We start from the raw sequence: 13,253 nt of genomic DNA, 5'->3' as shown, positions 1-13,253 counted from the left end.
AAAAAGAAAAACCGTCATATAACCATTGTTGCTGTCTTGTTATTATCATTTGTCTTAAAAAGAAGACGGTATAGTATAGAAATTTTCAATACACAAGCAAGTTTTCTGAAAAGTAAACGTTGTAACATTTTAAAATGTTACAACGTTTCAAAATTCACCGGCTTAGATTTTGGTAGATTTTACTTTTATTTTATTTTGCCAATGTTCTATATTTTACTTACTAGTGGTCAAAAGTCACCTCAATATTTATTATTTTAATGTAGTTCTTTAAATTGCAAGTGTTTACCAACAATTAAGTTCACGAGCACATTGAAATGAGAACAATCGAAGATCGGGAAATCGGAGTTTGGCAATTAAATACAAAGAGCGGTTAATCTGTCACCCCAGCAAATTCGCTCGCCAGCTCACCATGGACCAGTATGCGAGACGAAAGTTTTTATCGTTCTGAAATAGGGTCGTCTGCCGAATGTAAGTTTAGATGGAATTTGCAGGACGCCGTATACAAGGCCTTACCGAGGATGTAACTGTAACGGAACCCTAAAAAGGGAGCCGATTATTTCAAATGAAAATCAGGTAGCTGTCATTAACATTCAGATTTTTCAGATAAGTGATTGCGAAAAAGAGATTATTATAAATACATATCAAAGAATTGCATATAAGATTTTAATATATCTGATAATATCAATTTATGAAATTCTAAGAAATCGTTCATTAATAACAGATGTAATAAGATTATGTTTTCATATATAAATCACCGTCTTCGGTGTTTTAGATGTAGTTGTTATTTGTCAGGATAAGTGCACTAGCGTTAAGAGGAAATAATAAGTGATCATAAAAAAATATGAAAGGTATGAATTTTGTTTAAATTTTGTTCTTTTTCAAATTTAATTTAATAGAGTTTTTATCTTTACTTTTTAGTTTATTAATGCGAGTTTTCATTAGTTTTTTTATAAAATTTATTAATTATTTCTCATTTCAAAGAAACTCCTTTTTATTGTGTCGTTCTTAATTTTAAATATGTGTGATCCGTCTCTTAGTTTTCAATATGTATGGGTTGCTAAAGTGCCTATCTTTGGGAGAATAAGAGTTAGGAAAGAGAGTGCAGTGTTTCTGAATACATTTATGCACTGCTATACTTAATATAGGCGACTAATATACTTTAAATATAAGCTTGTAAGACCCCATGAATCTATGATTAAAAATGTGGCTAGTGATTTATGTATTTTTTTATTTTCAGTCGCAGCCTTATTGCTGGTCTGCGCAATCAGTTTAGCTCAAGGTGATGATGATATTGAGCTAAACGAGAATGGCTGCCCAATAGACCACAACATTGAAAAACTTTATCCCCATGAAAATTGTAACAAATTCTACCAATGCACCCACGGAAATCTTGTCGAAAAGAAGTGTGCGTCGAACCTCTATTTTGACATCGAAAAGCAAGAATGTGATTGGTCAGAAACAGTAGACTGTGGTGATAGGTTTGTCCCAGACGAGAAAGAAGATGAAGACTGTGATGAGACCGAAAACGAGGATGGAGACGACAGTGAAGATAATGATGATAACGATGGTTCTTGCAACTGCAACCCAGGCGAAGCACCTTCCATTTGTGCTCAAGATGGTTCTGATGGAGTTTTAATTGCTCATGAAAACTGCAACCAGTTCTATCAATGCTTCAACAGCAAACCCGTTACAATGAGCTGTCCTGGTAACCTTCTTTACAATCCTCACAAAAGACAATGTGATTGGCCAGAAAATGTTGATTGTGGAGACAGAGTAATTTCAGAAAGTGATGAAAATGACAACGATAATGACAACGGTGGAGGTGACGCCGGCGGCGATGGTGGTGATGAAGGTGGTGATGACGGCGAGGATGGCAATGATGGAACTTGTAACTGCAATCCAGGCGAAGCTCCTGAGATTTGTGGTCAAGATGGATCTGATGGAGTATTAGTCGCACATGAAAACTGCAACCAGTTCTACAAATGTTTCAATGGCAAACCAGTTACGCTAAGCTGCCCCGGTAACCTTCTCTTCAATCCATACAGAAGAATATGTGATTGGCCAGAAAATGTTGATTGTGGAGACAGAGTAATTCCAGAAGGTGATGAAAATGACAACGATAATGATAACGGTGGAGGTGACGCCGGCGGTGATGGTGGTGATGAAGGTGGTGATGACGGTGAGGATGGCAATGATGGTACTTGTAACTGCAATCCAGGCGAAGCTCCTGAGATTTGTGGTCAAGATGGATCTGATGGAGTATTAGTCGCACATGAAAACTGCAACCAGTTCTACAAATGTTTCAATGGCAAACCAGTTACGCTAAGCTGCCCCAGTAACCTTCTCTTCAATCCATACAGAAGAATTTGTGATTGGCCAGAAAATGTTGATTGTGGAGACAGAGTAATTCCAGAAGGTGATGAAAATGACAACGATAATGATAACGGCGGAGGTGACGCCGGCGGTGATGGTGGTGATGAAGGTGGTGATGACGGCGAGGATGACAATGATGGAACTTGTAACTGCAATCCAGGCGAAGCACCTGCCATTTGTGGTCAGGATGGATCTGATGGAGTATTAGTCGCACATGAAAACTGCAACCAGTTCTACAAATGCTTCAATGGCAAACCCGTTGCAATGAACTGTCCCGGCAACCTCCTCTACAACCCTCACCAGAGAATATGTGATTGGCCCGAGAATGTCGATTGTGGAGACAGAGTAATTCCAGAAGGTGATGAAAATGACAACGATAATGATAACGGTGGAGGTGACGCCGGCGGTGATGGTGGTGATGAAGGTGGTGATGACGGCGAGGATGGCAATGATGGTACTTGTAACTGCAATCCAGGCGAAGCACCAGAGATTTGTGGTCAAGATGGATCTGATGGAGTATTAGTCGCACATGAAAACTGCAACCAGTTCTACAAATGTTTCAATGGCAAACCAGTTACGCTAAGCTGCCCCGGTAACCTTCTCTTCAATCCATACAGAAGAATATGTGATTGGCCAGAAAATGTTGATTGTGGAGACAGAGTAATTCCAGAAGGTGATGAAAATGATAACGGTGGAGGTGACGCCGGCGGTGATGGTGGTGATGAAGGTGGTGATGACGGTGAGGATGGCAATGATGGAACTTGTAACTGCAATCCAGGCGAAGCTCCTGAGATTTGTGGTCAAGATGGATCTGATGGAGTATTAGTCGCACATGAAAACTGCAACCAGTTCTACAAATGTTTCAATGGCAAACCAGTTACGCTAAGCTGCCCCAGTAACCTTCTCTTCAATCCATACAGAAGAATTTGTGATTGGCCAGAAAATGTTGATTGTGGAGACAGAGTAATTCCAGAAGGTGATGAAAATGACAACGATAATGATAACGGCGGAGGTGACGCCGGCGGTGATGGTGGTGATGAAGGTGGTGATGACGGTGAGGATGGCAATGATGGAACTTGTAACTGCAATCCAGGCGAAGCTACTGAGATTTGTGGTCAAGATGGATCTGATGGAGTATTAGTCGCACATGAAAACTGCAACCAGTTCTACAAATGTTTCAATGGCAAACCAGTTACGCTAAGCTGCCCCAGTAACCTTCTCTTCAATCCATACAGAAGAATTTGTGATTGGCCAGAAAATGTTGATTGTGGAGACAGAGTAATTCCAGAAGGTGATGAAAATGACAACGATAATGATAACGGTGGAGGTGACGCCGGCGGTGATGGTGGTGATGAAGGTGGTGATGACGGCGAGGATGGCAATGATGGTACTTGTAACTGCAATCCAGGCGAAGCACCAGAGATTTGTGGTCAAGATGGATCTGATGGAGTATTAGTCGCACATGAAAACTGCAACCAGTTCTACAAATGCTTCAATGGCAAACCCGTTGCAATGAACTGTCCCGGCAACCTTCTCTACAACCCTCACCAGAGAATATGTGATTGGCCCGAGAATGTCGATTGTGGAGACAGAGTAATTCCAGAAGGTGATGAAAATGACAACGATAATGATAACGGTGGAGGTGACGCCGGCGGTGATGGTGGTGATGAAGGTGGTGATGACGGCGAGGATGACAATGATGGAACTTGTAACTGCAATCCAGGCGAAGCACCTGCGATTTGTGGTCAGGATGGATCCGACGGAGTATTAATCGCACACGAAAACTGCACCCAGTTCTACAAATGTTCCAATGGCAAACCTGTTACACTAAACTGCCCCGGCAACCTTCTCTACAATCCTTACCGAAGAATATGCGATTGGCCCGAAAATGTTGATTGTGGAGACAGATTGATTCCAGAATGTAATGAAAATGACAACGATAACGACAATGGTGGAGGTGAAGCCGGCGGTGACGGTGAGGATGACAATGATGGACCTTGTAACTGCAATCCTGGTGAAGCACCTTTAATTTGCGGTCAGGATGGTTCTGAAGGAGTTTTGATTGCACACGAAAACTGTAAACAATACTACATGTGCGTCCACTATAAACCTGTAGCAATGGACTGTCCCGTTGATCTTCTTTACAATCCTTACAAAAATGTGTGTGATTGGCCTGATAATGTAAATTGTGGAGACAGAATAGAAAGTATCGCCCTGAACAAACATTTGTACGGGGGTAGATTGAGAGCAACACGTATTTAAAGCTTTTTTTCTTTATAGTTAATGAATTATATTATTGAGAATATTTAAAAATTATTTATTTAAAATAAACGATTAAATTTTATGATTCGTTTCCTTCTAATCAACCATCAGGTCACCCATTTGCTCGTCCGTCTACCAATGTCATTAAAAAAGGTAATTAATAGTAAGATATCTGCAATATTACGTCCGATATTATTTTTATTCCTGTGAAAAAATACTGTTGAAAATAAAATTTATTATTATTGCACTTTCTAATATTACAACGAGAAATGAGTTCCATAAGTATATTATAAGTCATTAAAGTTTATATAAACAGCACACATTTTACCATACTTTATTCAAATCCAGTCTTGGCGGTAGGGCTTTGTCCAAGCCCTTCTTAGTAGGTACCACCCACTTATCGCTAATTCTGCCATCTAGCAGCAACACTCAGTATTGTTGTTTTCCGGTTTGAAGGGTGTGTGAGCTAATGTTCCCAAGGTTGGTGGCGCATTGATGATGTAAGTGGGGTTAATATCTCTTACAGCGCCATTGTTTATTGGCGGTGGTGACCACTTACTGTGTTGATAAAATTGATGAAAATCAAAAATGTTAGACTTCATTCATAACTCTCTGATAAGTTTTCGACGAAAATTCGATATCTAAGCCTAACTTACTGGTAGTAAAGAAATTATCTGTTTCAGTTTAACTAGATTATGGACATACTGACTAAATACCATCTAAACCAGCTGAGGAATCAAAGACCAAGGAAGATAACTCAACGTAGGCGCCTTTTATATCAATGAAGAAGTAATTGTCGTAGTGTTCAATACAACATTTTGCCGAGACATTACATTATTAAAAGAAATAACCTCATCAAATCAAATCAATTACATCAAAATATGCTTCATTCAAATAGGCTTTTACAAGCACTTTTAAATCGTCATTTTACAGAACTATATTAAGGAAACCTACCGGAATGTACATATCGAGAAGAACCGGCAATAAACTTAATTATATGTAATAATCCTTTTTGAAAGTCACCAAGTACTCGCACCACGCTTTATTATCATATATACAATCTAGTGTTATGGTTTTTTATTATTGATTTTTTAGCAAATGAGTAGAATTTATGAATCGGAAAAGTTAAAAATATCTGCGCAATTTTATTATAGAAACGTATACATTACCCAATAAGGAGTTATTGACTTTGCGGAATTGGAAACATGGCATTGTAGGCTTATCTTGACGTCTCATGTACAAACAATGACTATCACTGATTCTATCAAATTAGTCAATGTTGCTATGAATATACATAACATTGTTATAAATATATTGTGAAGCTACAGTTAGTATTTTTACTTTGTTAAAAACGTACCGAAAGGAGTTTCTCCCCTCCCTTTTGTAAAATAAGAACAGATTCAATATCAATACCAAGACATAATACTATGAAAATAACTAAAATATACTAGACGAGAGATATTAATATCAGTTAGTTATCTAACTTCTCTAACCGCGTATGCTGCGGAGCTGAGTCATCCTGTTAAGGATAAATGAAGATTTCACTAGCATTTAGAATCTAATGTTATTCCTAAAACTATCATCAGTATCACATAAAGATAGTAACTGTTTAATGATATAATATAATTATGCTTTCTAACATTAGGCAGTAGAATTCAAAACTAAATTATTTTTTCTAAACTAATTGTGAATATTATACTTTATTGAGAAGAAGACCTTATTGATATATATAACAAGTTAAAAATTATCGTGGAATCTTATTATTTTCGAATAATTCTCTATATTTACGAAACCAAGTCCCAGGAAGGACCTATTTAATTTGTGAAGTCGAAATCAGTTTTAAGTTTACTTTTACTTCTCGTTTTTAAACAATGGTTAGTACAATTTCTTTCCAAAAGATAAAATATTTTACTGTATATATAAAATAATTGGAAACATTTTGTGTCGCTGTTAGTATACCCACATCATTAAAAACACAAAGTGAATCTCGAGGTTTAAGGTTATAAATAGACCGGACACCTCTTTTTTGCGGAATGAAAACTGATTCAAAACGGTCACGTTACATAAATCAAAAACTACAAAGGGCCCAAAATTGATCCTTGTGAAAAGCCCATTTTAAAACAAATCTAGAAAACTTTATTCCATTAATGGACACCCGTTGTATTATTTTATTTAGTTTATTAATTGATGTCTGAAGCAATGAGATCGAGAGCTTTTATCGTTATCACCGTAATGTTTTATCTTGTACTAAATAGTTTCGTCCTTCACACAAATGCATTACATAAACACACAATACGCCAATAGAATTCAACACATCACATATAAGAAACACCATTCTAGCATCAGCTGCCGTTGAGTGACCCCTAGAAAAACCAAAATGTTCACTATGAGAAATGGTAGAAATACAGAAAATTACAAGAAGTTGATTTATCCTTATATTTTTCAAATATCTTGCTCAACGACGAAAGTCTTTAAAATTCCTATAATTACACGGATGGGTTTTTGTTTTCAATTTTAAAAATAGTATATGTAAAATAACTACATTTTAATAAATCAGGAAGTGAACACATAGAAAAGTTACTTTAAATAGTATCATCGGTAATATATATATAAAGTCAAAATCTTTATTCAATATAGAAGAGTTAAACTTGCTTATTAACTGTCAAAAATCTACCGCCGATAGACCGAAATAAATACCTCGTATGTAAGAAGAACCGACGAAAGAAACTCAGCGGGCTTTCTTCCATTTCAAATTTAACAAATGCAATGTGAAAAAGCCTGGATGGGGTCGTTGCATATTTATATCTAATGATTCATATTTATAAGTACATTTTTACACTGATATTTATCTTTATCTTTGTGCTATTTAAATAGAAAAAAAAACAAAATATATTAAATTCACTACTCATTTCAGGAGAGCATTATTCACCTCGTCACGTATTGAAATGCGCCTTTTTATTTTTACTAAAGAAGTATCAAGTACAACTATTTCGTTTTTATTAGCTACAAGATATGGCAAGTCATTAATATTAACCAAGAAGAGAAATGGACAAAGAATTGATCCTTGAGATCCTCCTTGGGGATCCCCCACGCTTACTGAAGCCTCGGGAAATCTCTTTCCACTGACATCAATCCTTTGAATCCGATTGCTTAGGTACGAAATCAGAAGTATTAGCTGCACGCTTTTTTATCATCTATATCTATATAATCTTGTTTTGAATAATATGCCTTTTTTTACCAATGTTTTTTTACAAATCATTTGAATTTATGAATCGGCAAAGTTAAAAATATATGCGGAATTTTATTATTGAAACGGATTTATTGACTTTGCGGAGTCGGAAACTTGGAGTTATAAGCTTATCCTTACGTCTCGTGTACATACAATGAATATCATCGATATGCCATATGACATAATACTATGAAAATAACCAAAATATACTAGACGAGCGGTATCAATATCAGTTAGTGTCTAACTTTTCTAACCGTGTATGCTGCGGAGCTGAGTTTTCCTGTCAGGGAAGATAAATGAGGATTCCACTGAAGTATGGAATCCAATACTATTTCTAAAAACACCGTAGTATCGCCTACATCAAGACAGCTACAGTTTAATGATATATTATAAATAATTTTGCTTTCTAACATTTGGTGGGGTAAAAAACTACACATTTAATTTTTTGAGCATTCAAAACTAAATTATTTAATGTGAACCAATCGTGTATCTGTGATAATGCGGGTATTGATTCACACCATCATAGTTCGTTTTTTTTCCTGTCGACCTGAAAAATCAGTGAAGTATCGTCAGCAAACAACACTATATCACAACCTTATATATCACAGCCTTTAACATAGGAATTAAGATTTTTCATATATACTAGAAATAAAAGAGGACCCAAAATTGATTCTTGTGGAACACTCATATAATACTAAGATATCAGAAAATATAATGTTTTTATCATTTCAAAAATTTAAAAGGTTTATTAAGACTAAATTAATCATTTAATCTCAATATTGACAATATATATGTATATGTATTTAAATATATATGCACGAGTGTTCTGAGCTTTAGGCTTTGAGTGTAGCCAAATTGGTCAAGAGAACATCAACAGTTCATGAACCGGATGTGATAGTAATAACAATAATCAGTTATGTTTGGATTGGGATGGAAAAGCGACTCTTAGCGAATTACTTCCATCATATACCACAACTAACAAAAATATGAGTATTCGTTGGCAGTGATGGTGTTTACGTCAGACTTGGCATTTCTGCGCGAATACCATCAAGTTGCATCCTCAGTTGAACAAATTAGATAAGTATAAAATTAAACTGCAGACTATTACTGTTGGTATGGCCTATCCATGGGCAAATACTATCAGATTTTTTCAAAGCATTATGTAACGTTAAAATTTGGAGGGGGGTTTTATTGAGTAAAGTGTCAATAAAAAAAAATTTAAATTTCTTTGAGGCAAAAAAAATTAAAAGTCGGTAGTTATGGAAAAGTTTTTAAACTAAACAAATCCTCAAAAGAAAGTGCTCCGGAAGTCAGATAAATTCTTTTAACGTTACAAATAGATTTACAAAAACAGCAAATCTATGTTCAAAAATATTTTATTAAAAAAAAAATGAAAAGATAATCTCTTATAATATTCTAAATTTATATCTTACATAATCGGGCGCCAGGATGTTTACGTCCGTTTAAATTATGCTTAAACAAATATTTACTTAATTGAAAAAATTTAAAGTTCAACAAAAATATTTAAATACATGTCAAATTTCAACTTTAGGTAAAATTATTCAAAATTGACAACTAAGTTACTTAAAGTAAAGTTACAAAAAAGTCAATTTTATCAACTTGATTAGACCAAAACTCTAAATAATTATAAATTAATATAAAGAGTAAATTTAAATAGTGAAAAATTCTGTTTGAATAAAGTTTCAATAAGGTTTGAATAAAGTTTGGATGCCAAATTTTTTATAAATGTAAATAAATTTTTAATTAAATCTCGCGCGGTTAAGTTTCGGCAAAAATAAATATGTAAAAATTACATACTGAGATCCGGTAATATAAATTAGTGTGATAAGGTTTTACTTCCTTAAAAGTTTCCAAAAATCCATCTTCACCAAGTAAATTTCAAATTATAAGTTTCCCAGAAGTAAACTTCTACTTAATGTTTAAAATATCCAACGAAATGTAGTTGAAATGTTCATCGAAAAGCATTGAAAATATCCAATCGAAGATAATGCCAAAGAAAATAATTCCCGAAAATTATTCAAGAAAATCACCCCAGTAAATAACTGTAGAGATTAATCCATGAAATAATTGAAGAAAATAAATGACGAAAAATATCGTTGAAAAACAACTGTAAAAGGAGAAATAATTCTGATTAGAATCTATTACAAATTTCGAAATCCTATACTTTTAACTTAATATTCCAAACGACTTACTCGGTCAATCCCGGTTATTTTTCACAAATAACAAAATGCATCGTGGAAAATATTCTAAAAATTGCCTGTAAAGAGCCATAGTCGTTGTTACGACACAGTACAATTCGAATAAATTCAAATTTCGAAGAAAGATTCTAAACTTACCACGAGGCGACAAATATCGGAATTAATTTTGATAATCCGACATGGATTTATTTCCAATTCTTCATAATAGAACTCATTGTTCATTCAAACAACTATTTTCAACAATATTCTAAGTTTAAAACAAAATAAAAGTTATAAAAACTTCGAAAATAAATTAGCTTCACATTTCGACTCAAAAAGCGGAAGGAAAGTGAAGCTTTAGACAAATGTCAAAGATCATCTCAAGAATAACATAAAGATAATAAATCACAATTAGTTCAGAAATGCATAATGCATAAAAAGTGCATTTTTATTATAAATGTCAAAATTAGCGGTAATTTTAAATTATGCGTAAACATAACCTTAGAAATTGTTGTCAAAGTCAATTGACAGATGACATCCAATATTTTATGTTAGGAATTGAATCATTTTGTAGAATTTATTTTAAAAGAATGCAACCATGTAACGTGCGCCAAAATTACGTTAGAATTATAAGGAATAAATATGTAATACCTTATCATGATATTATTATTATTTAATTTATTTCCAAAAGTGTTTGTTAATTACAAAATTGAAATTCGACCATACACATTATTGAAAATTTTCGGAAGACATACGTTATCGATTATTTATTTTTGTACGCTTATTAACATATTTTTTTTATGACAACACTAAAGTATATCGATGTCTACATAACAAAAGAAAAATAGGTTTTCTTTTCTTTTTTTTTTTACAAGTTAAGAAAGAAAATGGTGAAATGTTTTGTCTTTGCTTGTATAGATATTTATTCGATTTGAAAATGAATTACCACACACACAAAAATATAACCTATTCTCTTTCCAGATAATAGTAGAAACTGATCAACTTAATTTGCTCGAAGACAAGGATTGTTCGTTATTATATATATTACATTGCACACAATGGCAAACTAGTTTCAATAGCGTAATGGTTTTCAGGCTGCCTAGCGATGTAAAAAGAAGGTTCGATTTTGACTCCGTGGGCTATTGTCACCACTACTAGCTTAAAGCTCCTTAAAGTTTAATTAGAGGGATAAATAGGAATATTAGTAATACCTTAAAATGGTGTAAGTATTAATAAAAAAAAAAAACACAATCCAAGACGAAAATGCCCAACAATCTAAATTGATTTAAAAAAAAAAAAACGGATTAGTGTAACATACTTAGAACTGCCTACAAATATTTAATACAGGATATTTACAATTGCCCGTATTTACTAATATTTTGTTTACGAGAACAAGACATTCGTAGATAATGTCGAAATATCGAGCTCCGTCAAATAAAAATAAAAAAACATGGTAAATATCCCGTATGAAATACTTGTAGTAATAAAAATAACCATGTTAATTTAAAATCTTAACAACTGCCTAATATGAAAATCATAAAATTCATTTAGTTACATGATAAAATCACATTTGTAAAAATTTAGTTAATTATATTTTGCAGATAACATAACATAACTTATCGACATAGTCTAGAAATATAATTAAAATAAACAAAACAAAAAATAGGTAAATGAAGATGTTATGTCCCTTGTGCCTGTAGTTACACTGTCTCACTCAATCTTCAAACTGGAACACAACAATACTGAGTATAGCTGTTTGGCAGTAGAATATCTGATGATTGGGTGGTACCTACCCACATGGACTAGTACAAAGACCTGCCAAGTACAAACACCACATGGTGACTATATCCTCAACTTTTTGAAATTTTAGGACCGCAGTTGTTCTTTAGTCAGTAATGTCATAGTTGTAATGAAAACGGTGAGGAATTAGTAATATATTAGATTAGAGGAGAATTGTAAGGACATATCCTTTTTACTGTTGTTTAATATTATAATGTATATAAGTGAATGATCATTTGTTCATACTAACTTTGAAGCAAATTCTGACGTGCTCTAAACTATTATTTACGTTATATGTCATTCAAAAATACTGCAATAAACAAAAATTTAAAGCATAACAAATTATATCAATAAATCAGTCTAAATTAATCTTGATTTTAACTGATTTTATCAAGCATATCTCTATCACATAGAATCGATAAACGAAATGCACTGTAATTGCATTACTAGATAGGATCTATTTAATGGCAATTTGAATAATGTGATCAGTATCAGTATATATCAGATGCTATCAGCGATTGAAATTTATCGTTGTTGATAGATATTTTTTGGTTATGATGGTGATGTCCTCTTGACCGATTTCATCCACGGCGGAATGTCTTAAAGGAAAACAAGCGGGCCGCTAGCGAACTTCGCGTTTATTTAAAAGATTTTTAGGAATCACGTAACCTATGACAGGTTTTGTTTTGGTTTTATTTAATTGTAAACTGCAAGTCCTACATCAACATTTTGCGTCAAAATTATGAAACATTATTGAAACTATATTTTTAATATCGAATAGTATACATCACTTCAGTTAGAATTGTACTTTGTCGATAACAATTTACTTTAATTTTGTATACGTATTTCATTTTTTATTATACAGCCGCTGTCTCACCGGCCAGTAACTTTTTTCCTCTCTCTAATATTAATTCTTAGTTAAATTAGTAATAATAATAATTTAGTAAATTGCAATCAAGAATCCTCTTTAAATTTCTACACATCTACGGCTGGAGCTCTTCAAAATAAGGCCATAACCGACTTTATGTGCAGCTATCGTCCCATAATCACTGGGACAAAGATAGCCACCCGTGAAAGATATAATGTTCAACTGTATATGCAAACACAAATGCATTTCTATAATCTGATGGGAAGGCGATGCGTCCATTGCAGCTTAGTCGTACCACCAGCAGCTTCATGACATGCTTTTTGAGATGAAATTTTCAAGACCCATAAAGTTTAATTCTGTCATCTTTTAAACTTTGGGCTGCTACTGAGAATTTAATCTAAAGGAAGTCCAAGGCCTATCGATCTACAGCCTCATAAGTTAACCACTTGACCAACGAGGCAGGCTGTGTCAGTTATAATATTTATATACATCTATAAATATAGATATTCTTGAAAGAGCGACATTCGCATTATACATACGAAGT

At 33.8% G+C, this 13,253-nt stretch overlaps 1 protein-coding gene and 1 long non-coding RNA gene across 4 annotated transcripts in view; one reads left to right on the top strand and one right to left on the bottom strand.

Moving 5' to 3' along the window:
* The first annotated feature begins 774 nt into the window (after positions 1-774).
* Positions 775-13,253, top strand: part of LOC113398757 (uncharacterized PE-PGRS family protein PE_PGRS54-like) — a 35,684-nt gene continuing 23,205 nt past the window's right edge. Inside the window, exon 1 of the mRNA XM_064216985.1 lies at positions 775-848. Within this exon, the coding sequence (XP_064073055.1) occupies positions 842-848 (7 nt within the window). The 5' untranslated portion in view covers positions 775-841. The remainder of the gene's footprint in view (positions 849-13,253) is intronic.
* The window catches only part of LOC135193632 (uncharacterized), a 28,124-nt gene continuing 18,738 nt past the window's right edge, over positions 3,868-13,253 (bottom strand). For all 3 annotated transcript variants that reach the window (XR_010309346.1, XR_010309347.1, XR_010309345.1), the window contains exon 3: positions 3,868-4,105. This is a non-coding gene — a long non-coding RNA (uncharacterized LOC135193632). The remainder of the gene's footprint in view (positions 4,106-13,253) is intronic.

This window comes from Vanessa tameamea, chromosome 14, assembly GCF_037043105.1.
Source record: "Vanessa tameamea isolate UH-Manoa-2023 chromosome 14, ilVanTame1 primary haplotype, whole genome shotgun sequence".
Classification (NCBI taxonomy): Eukaryota; Metazoa; Arthropoda; class Insecta; order Lepidoptera; family Nymphalidae; genus Vanessa; species Vanessa tameamea.
This window is presented reverse-complemented; position numbering and strand designations above follow the sequence as displayed.